We start from the raw sequence: 23,121 nt of genomic DNA, 5'->3' as shown, positions 1-23,121 counted from the left end.
AGTACCCCGCCCTTGTCAGGTAGGTTTCAGATGAAATTCATTATGTTCTTGCAGTTATGTTATGTTATGTATCATTGCACTCGGTTTGCATCGAATTAAACGTTTTCGGTAGGAACCTTTATCTTACAGTAACGGTGCGCTCGCATTTCGATTTCTCTCACGGTTATTAATGCGGACATTGCATTTTGGTGTGAAATCTGTTAAAAAACAACATTATTGTTGATACCAGCTGAACATTCCGTTAAAACCATAAGACAAGTATATATATGTGTTCCTGTACGTTGAGTCTGATATTTATATAACTTGATTTTCTGCGGCAACCCATTTGTTTGATGGGCACAACCAACACCATAACCAAATATCTGTTGTTCAGTCATTTTTCTGAGTGTAATTTTGTCTCAGTATTATTCTTTTCTTGTCGGACTATTTCAATTATGTATCCAGCTATATTGGAACCGTTTACTGGAGCGGCGTTTATATAAGCCACTTGGCTTGTTCGCCTTTTCAAGTTATTGACGGAATAAAAATATATTTAAAAAATTGTTATATGCAGCAAGGCAACAGATATAGATGAAACAAGTAGTTCATGATATTTCGGTGGAAAATATTACCAATCGACAGATGTTCATACTCCAAATGTGTGTCTCTTTTTGTTTTAGGCTATTGTGAGAAGAATCATGGAAAAGTGTGTGGAGTCCCTTGAAATTATCTCCTGTATTCACCCTGTTTAGGAAAAAACAACTAAATTTGTTGTTTCTGAGACTAAGATTACAATGAAATTAATGTCCATCATATTAAAAAAATACCAACCCATCCCTCTCTCTCTCTCTCTCTCTCTCTCAAACTCTCTTTCAAACTCGCTCTCTCTCTCTCTCAAATGACATATATATTGTCTATGCCGGATGGCGCAGTGTGCTATTGATTTCAGAAACCTTCTCTCCAGGTAGGAACCCCAGATGTACACAAAATTCTCTCTCTCTCACTCACACTCACAAGTGGTTTGTGTGTTTTTAGTGTGCATTCCTCTCTGAATAAGGAGAAATCAAGTGACGGGATTTTGTGATTTGTGAAACATAGACATGATATGTTTATGATGAATAAAGAGAAATCGACTGACTTACTGATTTTGTATTTATTTCTATGTCCATGTGGTGTTGAGGTAACTGTAGCTTGAAATGAGTTTATTTTATATTTGAATGTATTATGAATAAAATATATGACATAATACATTCAAAGATATTATACACTCATTTCAACTACAGTTAATATAGTTGAATAATCATAATTTAATATGGACATATGGTAATCACTGAATACTAATAATTGAAACCAAATGGAGCCATACAGATTCTGATTTACTGAAACTTATGGAACATGGTTAATGTGATTAATAGAAACGAAAATCAAAGTAAATAAATGAAACCATCTGAAAGTAGAGGATAAGGGAAACCCAATGGAACCTCATAGGAATCTGCGTAACGGAAACTCACTCGCGCCACACAGGAATCTGGGTAACGGAAACGCACTGGAACCATACAGGAATCTGGGTAACGGAAACGCACTGGAGCCCTACAGGAAACTGGGTAACGGAAACGCACTGGAGCCTTATTGGAAACTGGGTAACGGAAACGCACTGGAACCATACTGGAAACTTGGTAATTTGTAAGTTTCCGCTTTCCGGAAACTTGAAGGAAATGTAGAGAAACAGTCCGGAAACCTAATTGAAACTTAAGTTTCCATTTTGTTTCCGTTAGGTTTCCGGTGTCCGGAAACCAAGTTATTTTTGCTGTGGTCTTGTTAAGACAACATTGCACTATGGGTAGGTGAGATGCGAGCCAGGTAATTAGCATTAGCCCCTGAAGCGTGAACCTTTGTTCTAGGGCTATAATGTATATCTACAATGCGACACGATTGAAGATGTATGCAAGTGTGTGTGTAGTTTAAACAATATTTATTCTTGTACCACTAGTAGTGTACAGTGGGATTGACAAACAGTGTTTCCCCTATATCAATGTCTCTCCCCAAACTAAGGCATATTACAACAGTCCTTCAAATATTAGATAATGCAGTGTCCAAATTGCTGCATTCCATTCTAATACGACAATGTAAAATTTGGTTATTTCTCAATCCATAGTTCTGCACAATTTCGTGTTCACTAGGCTGTCCTAACGCCCAGTGTCACTAGAGAATTGGTCAATACAGCAATAAATACGTGAGTGGAATTTGTAAGTGTAACAGTTAAAATGTTATCTTGGCGTACACGTGTTGAGTGGTATTGGCACTGTTTATCACTGTTAAAAAGTGGATGCTAACATACATAAATAGGCCTGACTTAAGAACTGGTTCTTAACAAGCAGCAAAAAAACCCATGACTTTGGAACCGATTGTTGACTTTGTGATTAGGCTAGGATTTAGAAGTGGTTACTAGTACTCAATGATTAGGCTGGTATTCAGAAGTGGAAACTTGCACTCCATGATTAGGCTGGTATTCAGAAGTGGAAACTTCCACTCAATAAATGTGATGTCCATGTGTGTGTAATAATACAGCCAAAGAAGCATCATTTGTTAACATTTTCAGCCACCATTTCTCATAATTTTCCTAATACATTACATCTTTTGCACCAAGCATATCTTTATTTACATATTCTGTAAAATGTAAAGAAATTCAAATAATACCTTATCAATGTATCTCACTTTAATATATATTAAACTTATCTTACAAACTGACAATTTCCAATCATAACCATTTTGTTGATACAGACAATGGCTCAGCACACGTGATATGAAAAATGTAAAGAAATTCAAATAATACCATACTAATGTGTCTCACATTTATCCAAAATTCACGAATCTCACTAATTGAGCATTTTGTTGATACAGACTATATGGCTCATCTGGACATGCGTTATCAAAACACTAACCCTGGTCAGCCAGATCCCACTCTGGCTATGTGAGAGACCTGTTTTGACAGCATCTGGCTAAGTGAGCGGACACCCCAGAAACTGGCAATAACCAGCCAGACATGACCTTGCTAATTAGGGTGTTAATTATATTCTGATATTCGTTAACTGTAGTCGGATTAACTACTGGCAAAGTGGGAGTAAATCAAGAATGCTGATCAAACAAGCATTGGATTACGATTGCCGCTGTGTTCTCAATGCAGGTTTTAACATTTTCTAAACAAATATAAGTTCCTTCGTCGCGGGTGTCACTACAGAGTCACATTTTATATCAATACATCAAAAGATGAACATGCAGATGTCGCTTCAAGCCTTACGGATAGGGCGCAGGACGTCGACCTTTGGTCTAAACCTCACGGATGAGTGAAGAAAAAAGGTCGCCGTCCCGTCCGTTTCGGCAATTTAGCAATTGACATTTGAAAAATGGATCAAAATATTAATCAATAATGCTACATCATGTGTTATACAGAATGGTCATTTATCACATTTGTTTGACAATGAAAGGGGCTGTAGACAAGGGGACCCAGTCTCTCCCCTATATATTCATCTTAGTGGCTGAAATTTTAGGAATAATGATCCGTAACAACACTGCAATAATAGGAATTACATTGAATAACACTGAACATAAAAAATGGACAGTATGCAGATGATACTGAATTATTTCTTGATGGGCGTGAAGAAAGTTTAAGGGCAGCAACTGACACTCTCAATAATTTCCACAAAATGTCTGGTTTAAGAATAAATATAGATAAAACGAAAGCAGTATGGATAGGCTCAATGGCAGGTAATAGCATGATTTTATGCCAGGATCTTAAGCTTGATTGGCATAATGGTGATTTTGATATTCTAATAAGACTTAATCCTAATTTAAATAACCTTTGGGTAATTAATACAAGACAAAGACTAGAAATTATTAATAGAACTCTAGGGAATTGGAGGAAAAGAAAGTTGACATTAATAGGGAAAATAACTGTTATTAAAACTTTAGCACTTTCATCATTGGTGCATATATTCACTTCACTCCCAAATCCTCCAAAGGAATTCATTGACAAATTAAACAATATATTTTATAAATTCATCTGGAATGATAAGCGGGATAAGATAAAGCGAACAACACTTATTAGAAAATATGAATAGGGGGGACTCAGAATGGTTAATGTACAGGTATTCATAAACTCTTTAAAACTGTCAGTTTTAACAAAATATCTTCAACATAATAGCAGTTATAGCCCTAGTATCTTCCCATTTAAAGATATATTTCTGCTTGGAGCCAATCTTGAAAATTATGTCAGTATTATGTATCCCTACTGGAAAGATGTATTGGCTGCATGGGGGATATTCTATAAAACACATAAAACTGATTTTACAGATATTGAACAAATCTTATCCCAACCCCTTTGGTTCAATCACCAATTCCAAAATAGTAATTTCATTATAAGACATTGGCATCTCAAAGGTATTCACTCTATAAGAGACTTGTGTAATGATCAAGGTATTTTGCCATTTAGTGAAATTAAGAAAACTTAAAAAATTAAAGGCACAATTCTTGACTATTATCAGGTTCTTTCAAATATACCCCAAAAATGGAAAGATGTACTATAAGAAAGAATTTATTGATTGTTCATAATCATTATCTTAACACATCACTGATAGATTTACTTTTAGCACCAAAGAGATCCAGATATTTCTATGATAAACTTAAAACTACTGAAAACCTACCTTCAACATGTGAAAAATGGCCAAATATCTTTGATATTGCAATTCCATGGCAAGATATTTTTAGAAATAAAGAAGATGTACAAAAGATGCTAAACTGATTGACTTCCAGTTTAAATTTATCCACAATATTGTCTACAAAAAGAAAGAATTATTGAGAATGAACTTAGTAGATGATGAACTTTGCTCATTTTGTAATTTAATGTCAGAAAATTTGATACATGTTTATTGGGAATGTGAGTGTGTGAAAACGTTCTGGCTGAAACTGAAAGAATACATTGAAGATAAATCATCGGAACATTTTACCCTGACAAAATATACAGTCTTAATTGGCGGAAATAATAACGACCTTATGAATCACATACTTCTTGCCAGTAACAAAATATATCCATATATCAAGTATTAAAAAAAAAAGAAGTTATCACTGTATACATTTGTAAAAATATTGAGTGATATTTTCAAGACAGAAAAGATTATTGCCAGTAAGAATCAAAACATATTACAATTTGACAGAAAATGGTCATCCCTACTGCACACATTCCCAGCTTAATGAAGATTCCAATATGTGGAATGTTACATTGTTACATCATGTACTTTGTATATTTGTATCTACTGATTCTGAATGAATAAATTTTTAAAAAACAACATTTGATTATTGAGACAATGATGGGTCACATGTTGTTATAAGAGGATAATCCGGATTATGCTGATGAGAGCACACCTAATGAGGAAACGAGCCAAATATATGCATAAAGATAGTTTTTTTTTCAGTCTTAGTATATATGTACATTGAAATATAAAACACATAAAATACATAGAAGGCGTAAGCCACGAGTGGTAACGGGAGACTATATCGACAGATTTAATTTAACCATGTTACAACATGCTACATGTTACAGGAATTATAACTAGTTATATTGATTTATTCCCGATTCTGACAGTCCCAAATTTGACAGTGATATTTCACACTTCTGTAATTAATCTCGCCAGTTGTCCCAATTTTGACATATAGCTTACCGGTCGTCCCAATTTTGAGTCCACGGCTCATACATGTTAATTAATCCCTGAGTAGCCAGTGATTGTGGGAGCTACTGTAACAGAAGCTTCGGGTAGTCAATCAATATGTTTTTGATAAGACTAAAACAAAAAAGACTAAAACTAAAACAGTCTATTCTTGAAAGTAAATAACTTCAAAGTCAATCACTGAGCAACACTGTCAGCCAGCACACTGCCACAGGCAGAAAGATATGACGCCATAACGCCATGTCATGTGTTCCAAACCAAGTTGGTACAAAGTTGCTGAAGCATTTTCAACACGACGTCTCTTCATCTGTTTCTGCCAAACAATCACGCCAAACAATAACTTGGCCCTTGTTTTATCACCCCCAAGCGGTATAAGTGTTCAGGAATGTTACTTGTTCTGTACTTCTCTCAGTTGATTGCATTCACATAATAACCCTTAAATGGTACAGCTAGTTATCCAAGTTTTGACAGGGAAACTCCACACCTTAATGGATCAGTGACCATGACGCTGTCAAAATTGGACACTACCGTCATATTACGAAATGTTACAAAATATTACAAAATTTTAAATATACATACACATTCATACAAGTACATTATAAATTTATTAAAGATGTATAAGAAGAGACGCTGAATCAGGAAACTGTCTAACAGAAAATATTTCACTTTGAAACCGGTGTCTCAGTTCTTAAAAACGACATTCCAGGTATCGGTATTTCTTCTTCTTCGTGGGTTGTCTTTGGCCTCCGGCATATTGCACCAACGAGATGTAGGAATAAACTTATGTTCAAGTTGAGGAATAGTCATTTCGAAATCGAATGTACACTTTCATGCTTCTCATAATATATCCCCATGTAATTAAATATGTTCATCATTATGATTGTTTTGATCGTGTTTTAACACGTACGGCTTGTGTGTGCGATGTGTTCACTTCCATCAACCACCAGCCTTGTAATACCACGTCACATGAGATTAGACATGTGCTAAGATAACACCCAAACTTCAAAGCGTACCGCTTGTCGACGTCCTGAGAAAGGTCGGCTTCTTGAGCCGACGCCTTCTCAAACTATTGTCATATAAGTGGTAATAATTCGTGAGCATTACAAATCAGACTGGTTTGCTCATTTTGGAATTTAATGCTTTTCATAAACTAGAATCTCATAAACTATTTGTATCTGGAATCATCTGTGATATGAACTTGTGTACTGATTTCTCTAGAAATTATTCAACGTGATCTAAAGTGAATAATGTATCAAACATTTAGTCACCTTTTATTGTAAATGACCAGATTAGTTACACTATGATTTATTTAAGAAGGAATTCAATTGGGTGTTTTTGCGGGGTGTTCCTCTCTTGCCAGTCGGGCAAGTTGTTTATTTTGGGATTAAGAGGATCACCAGACCATATTAATTAGCAAGACGATAGTGGGGAGGGTGGGGGATGACTGAGGAGATGACCAAGCCATGAAAGACACAAGCGGACTGTCATTTGTATTTTTTATGTTCGGCATACATAAATGACCCAGGAAACGAAATTACAGAGAACTTAACGATAGACTACAGAGAGAAAAAGACCATCTTCAAGCAGGAAGGAAGACCATGATAGAGTATGGAGATGCTGTTTCTCATCTTGTTGGACTTTCAAGTCAATTGTGTATGAACCATCATTGTGGACATTGATGATGTATGATTGTGAATGTGATTAGTACTTTACCAATTTCTTATATTTACGCAGTTACATAATGCTAAACATTATGTACAGTGATGTATGTTATGTGTTATGTATGATTGTGATTAGTAATGTATCAGTTTATGTATGCTGGACATAAAAATACAAATGATAGTCCACTTGTGTCACTTGTGTAAATGGCCTGTGGTCTGTTCTCACTGTACGGTGAGAAGGAAATGGTCTCTGTAGCTTGTGATCAAGTCGTCCCTGGTGTTAAGCGTTGCTCAACAAGAAGGATAGCAACATCTCCAATGTGTTGTATCACGCTTGCTAGTCATAGTTCGAAACTTATATCCCTGATAAACTAAACTTCTACCACCTCGACCATTTGGAACAAACTGAACGTTTACCAAAGCATTAGCCATCATGGGATAAAGTGAAGACTTGCCATAACATGACACGTAATATACCTTACAGTAAAACATTGTTAATTATTGATGTTCTCCATACATGGAGATGTATGGGGTACATGGAGAACAGCAATGTAATAACTGAACCAAAACCATTTAGTCTACTGGTGAAGGCCGTGTGGGATTAGTTCAACAAACAAACCCAGTCGACCATGACTCATAGTCCTCTTACTCTATAAAAAAAACAACTTGCCCGCCTGGCAAAAGAGGATACCGCCGTTTGTGCCTCAGTCCGCCCGTGTGTGGACAACATAAGCAATTATCTTATAACAAGTTCATGATATTTCGTGAATACATCAATTGCATAACATCGTCTCTGACCACAACCCCAAACGGCCAATCCCCCGTGACAGGTGTTAATTAGACGATACCAATTAGAGAATGTATTCTACAACAAAAAGTCTATTATTCCCTGGCAAGGGTTCACTTTTATGATATGTAATAAACCCTGCCCAGTCAGTCGGTGAGTCCGGTAAACTTTTATTTAATCCATGATGTCAGTGAGTCCGGTAAACTTTTATTTAATCCATGATGTCAGTGAGTCCGGTAAACTTTTATTTAATCCATGATGTAACGTAGGCCTATGTAATTTGTGTTTATACAAACAGTGACAAGGGAAACATTATTTGCGTTCTGTGGATAACAGTAAAATATACACTTAAAACAGTATTTTGGAAAATGCTAGCCATACTACGGGCAAATATGACAGTCAATATCAATTTTTGACACTTAGAACAAGAAGGATGCAGATGAGTGAAGTACTATTATATAGAATTGGTTCCTAGTTGATCGCATAGGACGGCGAAAAGGAAACACTTACTTTAAACATGATCCCAACTTTCAAAAATGTATCTCTTCACGCGTCAGATGCAATTACATTAATATAAAGCACAAATGGATAATATCAAAATACGGCCTATTGCTGCAGTTGTCATGAATAAATATGTCACATGCAAGATGCATTATGTATATCAACAATAAGTACTTTAACAGAACAAAAGATGCGTGACATATCGTTATGTCTATACACTCATGGGGATCCTTGGGTTGAGGAGAAATAGAAAGAAGTAGTAGTGAAATCCTTCCTAAATTTCAAAAAATTTCCACGCCTTGGAAATATCATCTTTACAATTTTGGATTTTTTTTGAAATATGATATTTCCGAAATGGAAAGTTTGGGAATCACAATTTTTTTCTTGTGATACTCGCGTGAGGTCTCTGAAGACGAGGACATACTGGATGCTTCAACGGAATGCCATTTCACAGAGCATTAGGACACTTGGTTTACACAGTCGGTTGAGAACACAGACGTCCATGAAATGGGGTGTTCTCAAACTAGGTTACTGAGCAGACTGACAAAATGCCTATGGGGTCTGTCATTAGTTTATATGATTTATCATGCTAAGGTCTTACACAGCATAACTCACTGGTAGAACTCCTCCACAGCTGTGTGTGATAAGGTCTTGTTGCTCCACAGTTCTGCAATGCTGGTGCCAGTGCCATTGATCCCTGCAGCGTCCGTGTAGTTCAGGACGTGTGTAGAGTTCAAAGAATGCCCTTTCAAAGTGGAGATGTCCTCCACACATAGGTCTGTGTTCCACCAGTTACCACATGTTGTCCAGGGCAGGACACTGGAGCAGGACTTCACCATGTAGTAGATTGGCCAGGCCAGAAGGATTTGATAATAGGGTTGACAAATTGCAACTTGGATGACCGTTCCAATACCTATACCTACAAAAGTGAATAATCTAGATGAACAAGTGTTGCAAAACAAGTATTGAACAGAGCTTATCATTTTATATGCTTATGAATAACCCTCGAGTGGTAATGATACCAACTGTTCGTGAAAGGGTGGGGTTACTGGTGGCTCCTGTCACAAATGGATGCAAGAGAAAGTCACGTGTAAACTAGAAAATACATGTAAGACAAAATACTGAACATAATAACATAATATTTGTAAATGTTGCGTCAAATGTACAAATGTTTCTTTAGAGTATTTATGGAGACGTTACTGAATATTGTAACACTGATGAAAAAACGTTTAATCAAAGAGTTGTGTGATGCTCTTGAAATCTTCATTGCCTGCTGGCTGTACCTCCGAATGTGAGAAATGTAGACACCAAAGTCTATAGTTGATATGTTATTGCTCGACTCATATTTTGGAGGATATCTGAATGTTGATATTGCCAACAGTAAATGACAGCATGTTGACATGAGCTGCCAAGTCTACGCTCTGTAACCCGTTCCCACGATAGATGAACTGAGGTGAAATGATGTCTGTACACTGATTTTCTCTGAGATTGGTATTGGCACCATTCCATAGTTTGGAAATATCTTGCTCTTACTTTGGGATGCCCGAAACAAACTGAACACAGTGACGTTTGTATTTCGTTGGTTAGAGAGATGTAGTCAGGACCCCGTATTTTAACATTACAACCATATGGCATTGATCTATATAATTGTCAAATAAGAAGACTCGATTTGTTCACAAACAGCATATAGTACAGCTGTAATACTGCTGAATATAATGAAATATATGCTCATGATATAATCACAATTGTAAAATTGACTCTTATTTTAGCAGAGATTTTTGTTGGATGTGGAAAGGATTTTAACGCTTCTTTTGGACACCTCTAAAACGTTATACATACAGGGGAAATAAAGTTGAAGTAATAAATTGGACAAACAGACATACCTTTGAGGAGAGGGCAGAAATTCCATGACTGTACAGCGCCTTTGCCAGAGAATTGAGCCAGAGACGCCTCAAGGTAAAACACAGGAAAGGCGGCGATGACGATAAAAACCAGATAGGGGATCAGGAAAGCACCTGCACAGGCCATTAACCCCAAGTTATGGTTGCAACAAAATGATATATTTTGAGCATCTATGATGCTGACAGAAGTGTCATCTGATATAACATCGATATTGGAGGTATCCATCTCGTTAGAGTTATGCCGTCCGCAGGTTCCCAAAGACACTACTCATTTCAGTGATTAGTGAGAGACGGTGGTATGAAGTAATGTGGTGTGTAGATCTTGGTGAAAATTAAGAAAGTAGAAAGGAATTATATGTTGCTTTTTGTGTTTGCTGATACGAGAGAAATGTTTCTGTTGGCTGGCCTCTGATGATATCTGCAATATATTCCTATTGCCTGCTTGCGACATTCATTATCTGCAACGTGTAGATGTGCTGTTCGTGGTCCAGGAAAAATGTGAAACATGGCACTCTTGGTTGGTCACTATTTTGCAGAAGTGAGGTATATGGCAAAGCAGCAATGAACCAATGAGATGTGCTAATTCAAAAGGCAAGACATTGTGTTTGTTTTGTATGTTCTGGCTCAATGTATACCATGATATAGTCCGTTTGGCTTTTTTTAGACCGATGAATTGCTCACTAACACAAAATCTAATAACTGCAACAGAACCATATTTTGAAAACCACATGAAATTGACAGACCAACTCTGATGATTTGTCTCATAATTTTGGACGTGAGAATAATAAAGTTGTTTAACTCTTTCAACACCAGTCAACCAGAGGAATTTACTGTCATGACACCGAGTTCCCAGAGACTCTGAGGTCATAGATGAAGCCTACGTTTATCAAGGAAAATATCAGCATGTAAAACATTATTGCTACTACATATCATATACCATGTGAAAGGTATAATCCTACTGTTTAAAAATATGAAATTTATTTTTACCATATTATTCAAATAATACAACTATAACGTAAATAAGTTAATATTTAATGAAAATGCAAGCTTACGCAAAAAATGAAGCGATTTTTTCCATTTGTAACATGTCATAATATCCAATTATCTTTTTCTTTATATTTTCCTTTTTACGTAATCGGAAAATTAATATAAAAAGATTTCTCAAATAATATGTATGGTCGTCTATTTCCCGATATCAGTGGCTTTCCGCTCGGTAACGTGGTACAACAGCTGGAAATACCTCCCTTTTGGAAGCTTCGTACGAATAACATATGAGGCAATTCGTTTGATGGCGGGTATCGTTCGAAAGCTCTGACCATCAACAATATCACTGTACCCTTGCCAAGAGTATTTTCGCAGTTGTAAGAAGCGATTTTATTGGATAAAGATTGGTTTCTAATGACGCTTTTCTGCCACAGTCTGCGATGAAGATCATGATTGGTCAAAATTATGCACGTGACCTAAGGCAGCCAATTATATTACAGCAATGGATACCGTCCTCGTAAACGAAAGCATTTAGATTCAGACGAGAGTTTTGGGTAAAATCATTCTGTTCTGAACGTGTGACGCTAAAATCACCACCTATAAGTATATTATGGAACTTAGTGGACGTTTCGTGCTAGGTTATGACCAGTGACAAAAATGCTTCTGTATATATTTTAGCACTAAACATCGTATCCAAACGCTAAGTTCGAGGCGACGAAAGCCGAGATCGATGTCACTTAAATTACATTACATGATCGCACAAAAAAGATGGAAATAGTAAGTTGTAATATACATTTGACAACTTTTATGAGTACTGTCATTGATTTCATTCTTTAGTTTATTCAGTTTGTTTAATTACTATCTCGAAACATCGTAACCCTGCTCTGTGACAACTTTGATGAGGACACGTTGCCGAAGCATGTGACCGAGAATTGTTTTTTCAATAACATTGCGAAAAATAGTTTATAATTCTAATTCTGTTGATAATATGTGGTCATTTGAAATGTAGTAAGTGTTTTCAGACATTGTTAAAAGTGATAAATTTAATAAATGAATCATACGTTAGGTAGGTTCCTAAAAGTATATATCATTTTGATGCGACTACTGTTTGGCCGGTTTACCGTCCTACGGTGTCTGGGGACTCGTGACGTCTTGGTCGGTTTTCCGGTATGGGGTTGAATGGGTTAACAAACGATCATTATTTTGTTGCCACTTTTCGCTATTCCATACGAGGAAGGACCACCTGCTGGTAGAACAGCCAGGTAATCATAAAGCGTGGGCAGTGAAATTTCAATTTCACACGTACAACTCGCACACCTGGCTGTTCTACCAGCAAGTGGTCCTTCCTCGTAAAAATAGTGAAAAGTGACAACAAAATAATGACTGTTTGTTTAACAACTAGAGAAAACAAATCTCGTTTCAATGTCAAGTTATGCCATATCGATAAGCAAAGGCCCAAATCCGCCCTTTGATGTCGGCTAGTACCGGAAATCTGTTTGTCACGAAATGCATCTTTATTGTTCCCTGCAGCTGTAGCCAGGAGGTTTCACTGTAGGACGACTGACATCAGGTCTTACCTCCACCATTTCTGTTGCAGAGGTAAGGAAATCTCCACAGATTACCAAATCCCACACAGTAGCCTATCATGGACATGATGTAATCCCACTGAGATGACCAGTGTTCTCTCTTGTGTCTCGCATCGCCGCCGGAAGTGTCCTTATTCATTTCCACCAGCCCTATCGCGATGGTTGATGGTGAAGTATCTTTGGGGCCATTATCCGTTACGTCAGAGTCTGACATCATCTGCAAAAATGTGGCATTATCCAGAATTCAAAATTGAAAAACTACGTTGTAAAATACAAACTCGAATACCGTTCATGTTTTCCTTTGCAAACCTCTTCAACAAAACCAAATGCTCAAAAATAAACCAAGACCATACTCTCAGGAAGCACTGCAAATCTTACAGTGATGACCATGGAAATCTTCAGCAAAGAGAAAGTACGAACCAATGCTGCCTTGTGATAATGATTCAAAACTGTTTCCCTACCCCAATATACTTCACACACGTACACGCTAGTTGCAGTTTGGATGAGATCCTCCTCTCTGAGTCTACGTATTGCTTCAGCATCGTGGTAGGAGTGAGTGAGTGAGTGAGTTAAATTGTTGCATTGCATCGGCATCAGCCTGACAGCAATGAGAACAAGTTAAATGGCATTAAAAGTCTGTCTGCAAAGGACAGGAAAATACAATCTTCAATGTCATTTATTGGTTTTATCATGTATCGGTTTAGGTATAAAACAGACCAATTTTTATTACAATGTTATTTTCTCGGACTGTAACTTAGTATGAAATAGAACTAGGTTGTCGACCACTAGCGACCAAAACTAGACCACCTACCTGGGAATCAAATGACATCTCAATATTCACAGCTGAAGCAAACGCAATACTAACAGCTCTTAAATATATTAAAATCACCATAAATACACACAATATAAAATCTTTTCAGACCCTCTTTCGTGCCTTCAGGCTATGAAATATCATTCTGTCTTGTAAACATCCGCTTTTTATCGAAATAATTGAATTATAGAATGATCTTGCTACTGGCCAACACGACATCGTCCTCTGTTGGTTACCCAGCCATGTTGGAATTTCTGGTAACACGATGGCCGATATTGCTGCTAAGACCTTCTGTGTGACTTCTGATCCCACACTCTGATTACACATGAACAGGTACTTTTGCTTCTTTCGAATGTTGAAACGATATCGTAGCTTTCATTTTCGTATTGACATTGATTTACCATTACCATAATTCCATAACTATGAATTCGATTTCCACTTCTGTTGAATATATATCAGCATGGAACATAACTGACCCTAATTTAAAATATTCAGTATGAGAGAGTATGCGATAAAGTAGCAGTTGTTTATACCATATAATTATTATTCATAAGTGACAGCAGAACACTCAAATTGACCGACATTTCTGCAGGGGTATAAGCTATCTAGTGTATGATAATGATTCATAAACACAGGACTCCTCGAAATCATGCGCATGGGGACGATGATGTACAACTTTTTCCTGATGATTTTCCCTTCGCGTTGCAAACATGTGAGAATTTTTTCGGCCACGTCGGGACCTCTGTACACCACAGGAGCGTTCGTTTTCCCATCGCATCGAACGACCACATAACCAAACCCACAGGCTTCGTGTTCTTGCGTTTTGTGCGTGAAACTTTTTTCTGGGGATGGAGCGACCGTGTCGACGTTTTTGATGAGGGCTTCGAAGTCGGCGTAAATGATGTAAGGCACGGGCATTTGATTATTGTGGTTGACGAATTTTATGATGTTTTCGTCGGGCATGTCGATTCGGATGGCCGTCTGTCCCACTCTGCCGCAATCCTCCCAGTGTGATTCCAGCAGGTCAGCTCGCATGAAGCTGTGCAGGCACCGTTCGCAAAAGTGTGTTTTCCCGCCGTATTCCGATTGATCATTCAACAGTCTGTTGAAACATTTTATCCATGCGTGATACTTGTCGTCTTGGTGGATCATGAATAAATTGATCATCTTGCGTCCGTTCAGGGAGCTGATCATGTGCACGATCGTTTTGTTCCCTTCGTGTCCGAAGACGTTGATGGCTATGTGGTCGTTCTGTTTTTCGATTTTGGTGATGGGGGTGGGGTCGTCTATGCAATCCCAGTTAAGCCCGTCGTCTTCGGCATAGCTCGAAGGTCTGTCCGAATGTGCGTTGGCTGGAAACAATGCGGATCTGATCAAAATCCTCATACAATCGTCGCCTTTGTTTTTGACGTTGACCATGGCTTGTTTTTACTTGTAGTATGGTGGCAAGTCCAGATATGATCCGCCTTTGAAAGGTTCGTACTTGGCTATGTCCAGATAGACCGTGTCTATCCTGTCCACGACCCACCCGGAACCCATGTGGGTGTAGCGTTCCAGGGGTTCTTGTATATTTTGCAACGAGGTGTCGATGGACGCATCGATGGACTCGGTTTGGGTTGTAACTTCTTGTTTGCCTCTGAAGTAAGGCTGGATGGGCTCGGTGGTGCTGTCCGTCTGCAAATCTCGCTATAACCACATGCTAAACCACATGTCTAATTGTTTGAATTTAGCAACTTTTTCACTGTTCAATTATGGGCAGGTAACTCCATCAGCCTTCTATTTGCCGAGTTTTGAAATGAAGCGCACGTAAAATCACATTTTTAAATTTTTATTCGAAGAAGTCTGTTGCGTTCATTGAGATAATCTCTTTTCGTTAAGTAGATGAGATGACCTTGGACCACGTCCGCTCCATGGGCTTTGCAACGTCGATAATGGCATTTCACACCTACGCCACATATTTCACACGTGTAATTCACGAAACCTTTTCGAATGGACATCATGTGTATGCTGCAATATTCGGTGGTGAATTTCCTGCCGCAGGTTTTGGTTTTTCCGAGAAGCATGTACTTGCAATTATACGGTGCACGTTTCATCTTTTTTATACATATAAATATATTTTTTAGTCTTAATTGTTTTGCGATCAACACGGTCGTGGCTAGACCCAGCGCGACGAAAATCAGCTCCCTGTCTTTCTGTTCCGCGGAAGGCGTGTAATACTGAGAGAGTGTGGGTTCATTGCCGAGAGGAGATTCGAGACGTTTTCAGGTGAGCGGGTAGTATCCTTGCATGGCGTCGCCGACCTTCTTGAAAGTTTTCGCGGGGTGGTTTTTGCATGCGAGTTGGTCGTTGATGAACTCGATTCTCTGCACTCGTTTTTTTGGCATACTCGGTTTGAGTGGCCTGCAGTTTCTCCACAGCCAAATCATGATGTTTACGTTCTGCTTCCACTTCGGCCAAGTTCGACGTTCATAATTTGGAGAAGTGATAATTGCTGCCGGAAATTGCCAGGGCGTTGACTAAAGCCCCACCGACCATCACCGGTATCTTGGCCATTTTCATATTATTCTATAATGTTTTATATTACTTAAATCTAGTTTGATCGTCGGTTGTTTGAGAACCATTTTCGTGAAATGAGCGTAACCTTGTTGAGGTGTTTTTATTCGAACATCGTGTGTATATAATATATATATATATATTTTTTTTATTTATAACATAATATGTGGATTTACTTCTAATTGTGGTTGCGGCATTGGTTTTGGTTGTGGTTGTTGCTTGTTGCTTGTTATAGCATAACGGCAACCACACCTTAATCCCGTTTGCCACAGGAGCAGCTGCAGCGGCAATCCACGGAGTATAATAGGTATTATTTTTGTTGTGCTTGGTTAAACCACCTTTTCTACCGGCGGCGACTCTTTAAGGATTCTTGGTGACTAGTCGTATTGGTGTCGTTGCTGCTTCCTCCGGCGGTGGCGTTTCCTCCTGTTGTGGGGCAGCATCCATGATGTATATTATTATTTTATTTTTTTTCTTCTTTAAATTGACAACAACTTCGATTGTTAGTGGCTGTACCCTCAAAGTGGGTTGAAGTATTGTAAAATCATTGTCGTCCTGAGAGGGTACGTAAGTCCCACAACATTTCAAGTACATTTAAGTCTACCAGGTTTTAAATCGTAGTATTTTTGTCATTTTAATGTATGGCTAAATCTCAGTATAACCGCCAATGGCTGAAGGGATGGTGTAAATCCAGCTAGGGTCCATGCAGGTAGCAAAAGTACTGTAAGTCCCCATGGTCCCTAGTATGGTGATCTACCTTCAGTTGTTGGCGATCTATAGCCTATTTTTAGCTTGTATTGTCCTAATAGTGCTATTAGTTTTAACCTTCCACACTAGTTTTAAATCTAATTGTGATATTCTAGTTGTTTTACCGTCCTTCGATGACAGGTTTTATAATATACACATATTCCATTTCAATGTAAAATGTTCTCGTCACAATATGGCTGAAATATTGCTGATGTGACGTTAAATATTAACTCACCCACTCACTCACTTAAATTGACAATGCTTTGCCGTGATGATCACCACGGTTACCGGAGCCAAAAACATGACATATCTGTGGTACAGTGCGCAGCTGACGTAGCTCAAAGTGTGTTCGATGAACTGATCTTTCTCTAGAGCTTCCTACAGGTATAGTCAACATTCCGGTGGAATGGCAAAGAAGTACGACGCTATGCCGGTGTACATCTGAGTCATGGCCGAACCTATGGTTTTCGTCATTTCGGCGCTGAGTCCGGACCCGTATCTCGCGTTCAGCTTATCAATTTTTTCGGAGGGCATTTTATGCATTTTATCGGGAGTATGGTCCCCGCCCAAGTATTGTTTTGCTTTGCCACCGACCGCGAGCGCCACCGGTCTCTTTCGCTTATTATCGTCATCATTCATTTGTTCTAGCAGTTAGTCGCACTCCATCTTATAATGTAACAAACGATTTTTAAATCTAAATAAATAAAATCCCCCACACGCGAAACACAATGAGATGAAAGTCAAGTTACACACGACGATAATTTCAACAAAACTCGCCATAGTTTTAATATAACTTTATAAGGTCAGCCAATCAGGTGGTACTGGTTTTGCATAATTAATGTCAATCAGCCAATCAGGTGTAAGCTCTATCTAAACTCGGCTATGTCCTTTGCTTTGTTCCCACGGTCCTAAAAATAACCTGGCCAAGAAGCTCGCCAGCCTTTTTTTATGCACCGAATAGTAAACTGACTGCTTGCTATGTCTAGCAGACTAAGCAGTTGCTAAACATTTGCTAAGCATTTTGCTAAGCTAAAACACTCGATAAGCCACGGGCTGGTCTGTTTTTAGGATGAGTTTGGTGTGTTTCGTTTCAGCTAAGAGATTCTTCAGTCGTTTTTGTTCGGTTTTGTTGGGAATCAAGTCGTTTTCTTGCAAGCATTCCTCGAACGAATCCCTGGAAGTGAAATATGGCGACCCATCGTGTCTGTTCCTGTAAGTCTTTCAGCACAGAGTTGAATTTCTGTGTCAGCACCCAAACGCTGTGTTTCATGTGCCGGCCCGAGAAGGCCACCTACGACAGCATGTCTCTTTTTTTTACGATTTCCTTGTTGGCGCTGCAGTCGCCCAGGATGAACAGCATCAATTCTCCTTTAAACTTGTCATGGTAAGCGCGAAAAAAGTCCTGCAGACAGGTTCCCGGGTCAATTTTGTGCACGTCTGTGTCCGTCGTAAACCACGGTCTCTCCGCGTACGTTTTGTTGACGCATAAAGTAGCGCAAATAATGATGATGTGCTCAAACACATCCCGATAGTAACCTTCCAGCATGTCCAGCACGAATGCCGTCTTGCCGCACCCCATCTGACCACACACGATGGTTTAGTTGCGGATCGCGGTGTAAATCAATAAATGGCTTGGATGAATCTTCCATTGTCTATATTGCGTTGCGCGTCCATAATCACATGCAAATATAAATTTAACTTCCCGGCGGTTTGCGCCTTCTTGGTGATTTGGATGGTGATCCCCTTGCTGCTGTTGTCGATGTGGCATCCGCTGCTGTGCAGTCTGTCGTCGTCCGTGGATCGCATGTCCAGCCACAGCGCGTACTTGGTGGTCAGGTAAGCCCCGAGCGTCATGTAGGATAAACCCAGTTCTTTGACGACGACGCTTGATGGCTGCAGTTTTCGGATCTCGTCCCACTGCTGGTAAGCTCGCATGCCTTGGTTGAACAGATGGTTGAGCACGCCCTCGACGGTCACTTCCACTCCAGGTGGCGAGTTGTTGTTGACTGTTGTTAGCCATGGAAAATGATCAAGATGCCTTTCATCGATCGGGCCGGCACGTTCAGGTTGATGTTCGTAAGGACCAAAGCGCAATGACCGAACTTGGCGCCACGGCGAATGCTCTTGATCACGATGATCTGAAAGACGTGCCACGTTCAAGAAGCTTTGGACGGACTCGACAGCATACTGGCCACGCTAGATGACAGTCCATTACCCCTCAGGGAAATTCGAGCTCTAGACAAGTCCCTGCAGACATGCGTGTATCGTTCATGAATAACCTAGCCAAACTGGTCGAAATTGAGATCGCTTGCGAAAACAGAAAACTCGACGAGGTGTCGAAGATGACAAGTCCGGCCAAGTTCGGATCACCAACAGAATTTGCGACCTGGAAGATGAGAGATCGGCTTGAATACAAGCCACTTCCGCCAACCAAGAAGCGCTCCGATCGCAAATCAGCTGCGTCTGTGAAACCATCGACCGAGTCTTGAACGAGGACACCACCTTCGCCAGCGTTCAAGCCAAACAACAACACTAAGCCCATCAGGCGGCGATGCCAGAGACTGGATAAAAAAAACATTTGAAATCTCTCGGCGAAGCCCTGGCTAAACTATCCAGCAAACCTGCCTAAGCGCTCCCTTGTATCTTGGGCAGCATCATTTCCTGACTGTTGGGTCTGCTGTCGGAAACAGTCACGGGGCTCGACTGCAACCCCGACCACCAGCGCCATGTTGTGATCAACGTGACGCTGATTGTTTGTTTGCACGTGAGGAGGCTGCTGCTGCTGCTGTCGTCGTGGTTTTACTTCTGGTGTTAGGGGTGGCGCCGCGCCGATGCACGATTCGCCCGTATGCCCAACTTTGGATCGACGGTGGCGATGACGATTTCTTTGTTGTAGCCCACCACTCTCTTCACCCTCAGTTGCATGTCGCTTGACCCATGTACAGTCACATGCCGAACACGTAGTCGACTATCGAACGGGCGCATTCCAGCGCGTTTTCATAGTGCACTCGGCATATTGACCGGAGATGAGATGGCATCCTCGACAATCGACACAAACTGTTTATGCTCATCATAAGCCGTTCCTTCACCAATGATGACGGAACGCGTTTTTGTCTGCGCGCCCAGCACGGCCCACACGTACGTACGTTCGAATCGAATCGTTCAATCTGACCACAACGCATGAGAAAACTCTTTCGAATTATCCAGTATGAACATTTTTCAATCGTCCGCGGTTCCCTGCCGAAACACGTCGTCATATGAGCGAAATATTCTCAAGCATGACGTTAAACCCAATTTCACATCACCTCACCCTGCCGAAACATCCAAACGCGGTAATCCTTGTTGTCGTCAAAAGCCATAAGATCGTCTCTCCACTTGTAACTCATGAAGTAAGCATTTGCAAAGGTTTTGCCGCCCCATTCTTTCAACTTCTCGCTAGCTTCCACGAGGGACATGTTGTGAACAATGGGAATGCCCAAACCCTGATTCTCGCCCAGCAAACGCCAATCGGCCGTTTTCGTTTTTATTTCAAATTCACTGAAACGCATTTGTCAGCCCGCCGATCATACGGATTGTTTACTGCATTCCATGCCTTGTCTTGAGAAATCGGTGCGCCGATCTCTTTCAGGATGCGTCTGATATGGTAGTACGCGTGAAACGAGAACGCGGACCGACTCAGTTCAGTGCGAGGAGTGTTGTTCAACGTCACACTGCATCCCATCGTCGCTCACCACACAGCTACTGTCCTTCGTCGGCAGGTTTTATAATATCTGTATATATATTCTATTTAAATGTCAAATGTTCTCGTCACGATATGGCTGAAATATTGCCGATGTGACGTTAAATATTAACTCACTCACTCACTCACTCACCACACAGCGAAATTGAATTGATTCTGCCAGAACTTCATCGGGTTGTGAGATCTAAAGCGTTTACGGTATCGCTTTTAGAATAAAACTCTCCTGGTTTGTACATATTGACTTATATTATTTCATATATATAAATATATATATATATATATTCAATATGTATATGATGCTTCTGGGAGTAACGAGCGGCGAGGCCGTTCAACCGCTGCGCAATTGATAACACGTCGGGTTAGCTCGAAAGTCGCTCTTTGCGATATCACCTACTACCTGCGATGGACCAACATCAGCAGCAACAACAACAGGCTGTTCATCAATAACGCCTGCAACCAAATAACAGACGGCTACTACAGCGTGTGCTCGCTCAATGACGAAATCTTCAAACCCGTGGGAGCCGAACTCAAAATGAACGACTCGAACGGCACGGTCGTGTTAGCCTACAACGGATAAACCAACTTGAGACTCAGCCGGCCATTTGCGAGAACGCTCGGGGTGATGTCGAACGAAATAGCACCGAAAACCACTATGACCGGCACGAAATTGCCCGACCTCGTTCTGTATTACTAACTGTGCATTCATCTCGATCAGCGAAGCATGACTGACAATGTTCAAAGTGAACGACCTTCAACGCTGCTGAGAGCCGTGCCAGTGAAAACGGAAAAATACAACGACGGCAGAACCGAATCGTTTTCGTTGCGGCAGTACTAGAAATTAACACGAGGCACCATATAGGATATCTCAGCGCGACGCTGCATATACGGCAATGACCGAGTCTCAAGGTCCAGGAACACGCCTTAGAAAATGCGCCAGCATAGCGATCACCGAACTCAGGGACACATGTGGATTTGACGAACCCGGAGTCGACGGCAAACTGTATGCCTTGAAAGTGAAAAACAACATTTACAAACACGTCGAACTGCCCTCTACTGCCGGCAGCAACAACAACAAGAACGACCTAGGCGATTTCATCGATACGGTCAACAACAAGAAGCGGTCAACCACATGCGGTAGCCCACATGCTGTTGAGTAAACCCGGGATGTAAAACGTGGGTTTGCAGATGGTGTCAGAATTTAACAGGGTGGTAGACATCCTCGAAAATCTGCCGGCGAAATCCACGCTGTACATCCAAGTCTACCTCGGCGAACCGCCGTCAGCACATGACGTCGTCGAAATGGTGAAAGGGATCAAACTCCGCTGGGCCAAACAACAACAATACCACGTTTGCTCCGTTTGCATGCGGGTGAACATGAATTCCTACACCAGTCTGCAGGGAGTCACCGTGACTGTGGAAGATATCGCTCGCTAAACTTTCCTACCCGATAACATACATCTCATGGTCTTGAAGTGCACGTCTGAGGAATTATCCGAAAACCAATTGAATGCTGTTTCGTAATTTATGCAAACGATAAACCAGCACGCCAACAAAACGCTCGGCGATCTCGGGGACACAGGCGGGGATTCGATCTGGCCGGGGAGGAAAAAACCTTGTACGCCATGCACTTAAAAAACGACCCGTACGGACGAGTGTCACTGGCAGATTTCAAAGAGCCAGAAAGGTTAGTTGACATCACCCTCATCTTGCCCCGCATACTCATTAAAAAAACAGTCGCGTGTCCAAGGTGATAAACAACGGGATCATTCTCACGTCTTTTGCCCCTACAATAGATGGTACTGTACGTGTTTTACGAATACAGTCGAACCCCGTCTATCCGAACATTTTGGTTACACTCAGAAATCGCCCGGATAGCGAGGAATCCGGTTAACTGGATCAAACAAGCAAAACGTATTGCGGATGTATATTGAAAATTTATTCATGTACATGTATATATATATATATATATATCAATAAATCAATAGTCAATAAGCAAAAACAATTAATCATAACACCACATTGACTCACATTACATCTTGCTTCACTTCACTCAGTATCTTGACATTTCCCGGATATACGGGGTTCGAGTAAACGGGGTTCGACTGTACTGGATCACAAGGGCAACATGCTCGACCCCACCAACACGGATGGG

The 23,121-nt window shown here is 40.2% G+C and overlaps 1 protein-coding gene across 1 annotated transcript in view; it reads right to left on the bottom strand.

Annotated features, from left to right (window-relative positions):
• The window catches only part of LOC124286008 (sodium- and chloride-dependent betaine transporter-like), a 99,238-nt gene extending 85,932 nt beyond the window's left edge, over positions 1 to 13,306 (bottom strand). Inside the window, exon 1 of the mRNA XM_046722329.1 lies at positions 13,111 to 13,306. Within this exon, the coding sequence (XP_046578285.1) occupies positions 13,111 to 13,258 (148 nt within the window). The 5' untranslated portion in view covers positions 13,259 to 13,306. The remainder of the gene's footprint in view (positions 1 to 13,110) is intronic.
• Between the last annotated feature and the right edge of the window lie 9,815 nt (positions 13,307 to 23,121).

Source organism: Haliotis rubra, unplaced genomic scaffold, assembly GCF_003918875.1.
Source record: "Haliotis rubra isolate DU_JTF1 unplaced genomic scaffold, ASM391887v1 Scf372, whole genome shotgun sequence".
Classification (NCBI taxonomy): Eukaryota; Metazoa; Mollusca; class Gastropoda; order Lepetellida; family Haliotidae; genus Haliotis; species Haliotis rubra.
Note: the sequence above shows the minus strand (reverse complement) of the source record. Positions and strands in the feature narration are given on the sequence as shown.